Source organism: Poecilia reticulata, linkage group LG17 (genome assembly GCF_000633615.1).
Source record: "Poecilia reticulata strain Guanapo linkage group LG17, Guppy_female_1.0+MT, whole genome shotgun sequence".
NCBI classification, from domain to species: domain Eukaryota; kingdom Metazoa; phylum Chordata; class Actinopteri; order Cyprinodontiformes; family Poeciliidae; genus Poecilia; species Poecilia reticulata.
In genome coordinates, this window is record NC_024347.1 from 14,790,329 (window position 1) to 14,791,730 (window position 1,402).

Genomic DNA, 1,402 nt, shown 5'->3' on the forward strand with positions numbered 1-1,402 from the left:
TTTTTGTGATTTCTGCTATTGTGTTTTCTTAACAGTTTCCACTATAACTTGAAATTCAAGTTATAGTGGGTGGTAATTCAGAAATTACCACCCACACAGGACAAACAACCATGCACACACCTAAGCCCAATTTATTACACCAATTATCCTGGCAGTCATGCTTTTGGACTTTGGGAGGGAGTACCCAGAGAGACGCCATGGATATTAGGACAACATGAAAACCCCATGCAGAAAGACCTCTGGCTGAGATTTGAACCTAAAACCAGCTCGCCGAAAATCACAATGCTACCGACTGTTCCACACAGCAGCCCACCTTACCTTGGGTTATTKACATTTTCTCATATTGCCCTTACGGAAATGAATYATTTGTTTTGGCAGACAAGTCTTGCACATTTGGATAACATCCTAACTAAGCTGTCAAATATAGTCAGTCATTTGAAAAGACATATTTGTATTATATTGCTTGAGTTTAGCCTACCTGCCGCGTTTCTTTGACATGTTTCCATAAATTCACACGGCCCTGTAAAACAATAACTAGGTTAGTTCAAAAATAAGTTCGGAAAATAATTAAATCTCGTAAAGTCACTGAGGAGAAAACCGCATTCAAAGTAGTTAAAGTGATCAAGTTTAGGCCAGCAGTTCAAGCTTAATCACCCGAAGATATGCAAAATATCAGAGGAACCAGAGAACCGGATGTAAACAAGCCAGCCGTGGCGAACCACAGCGCTAACTACCTTGGTTTGAAGCTAACTACAGGTTACATATTTATGCAGCTAACCATATGGCTAATAAATAACTTAGCACAGAGCTGCTAAACRAACACAGCCGTGGTCATTCAAAATATAAACCCACAGCATGTTCAACATTTAACAAGTCAGACGACTAAAGCCCAGAGAGCATTTACGTCGCCACTTCCTGTAAAATACAAAATATTTCACAGAAAGTGGGTTTCTACATTTCTGCACATAAGCTAGCCGAACAAAAGGAAATGCATCGCCATGTACTCGCTGATTTTGCACCACTGCGACAGCGACCACAACAACATGGAAACAAGAACCAGACAAAAATAAATGAGCTGACAGCCTTTACCAGGACGACGGGTCAAATGCTCAAGAGCCGTCAGGAGAAGTCGTTTGTCCTGCCCGATCAATAATTTCACATGTGATTTGTGTTTGCTGAGCGGATTCCTCCACCTAACGTAGGCTACACGGAAGCGACACTGTTTTAGGAACTACAACTACCAGGAGGCTCCCGCAGCTCGCAAAGCCCTCTGGGAATGCTAGTTAGGCRAAATTAGACATCCTTTTTATCATCTGTAGCGTCCATATTAAGTCTCCACTTATATTTAATAATTTATGTTTTACAAAGGTCACATTTTTTACAGGCTGGTTAAGCCTCTTTT

The 1,402-nt window shown here is 41.1% G+C and overlaps 1 protein-coding gene across 1 annotated transcript in view; it reads right to left on the reverse strand.

Moving 5' to 3' along the window:
* Positions 1-1,240, reverse strand: part of LOC103479461 (spindlin-1-like) — a 12,570-nt gene extending 11,330 nt beyond the window's left edge. The window contains exons 1-2 of the mRNA XM_008433881.2: positions 1,090-1,240; positions 479-520 (exon numbers count right to left, since the gene is read on the reverse strand). Coding sequence (XP_008432103.1) covers positions 479-498 — 20 coding nt within the window. The 5' untranslated portion in view covers positions 499-520; positions 1,090-1,240. The remainder of the gene's footprint in view (positions 1-478; positions 521-1,089) is intronic.
* Between the last annotated feature and the right edge of the window lie 162 nt (positions 1,241-1,402).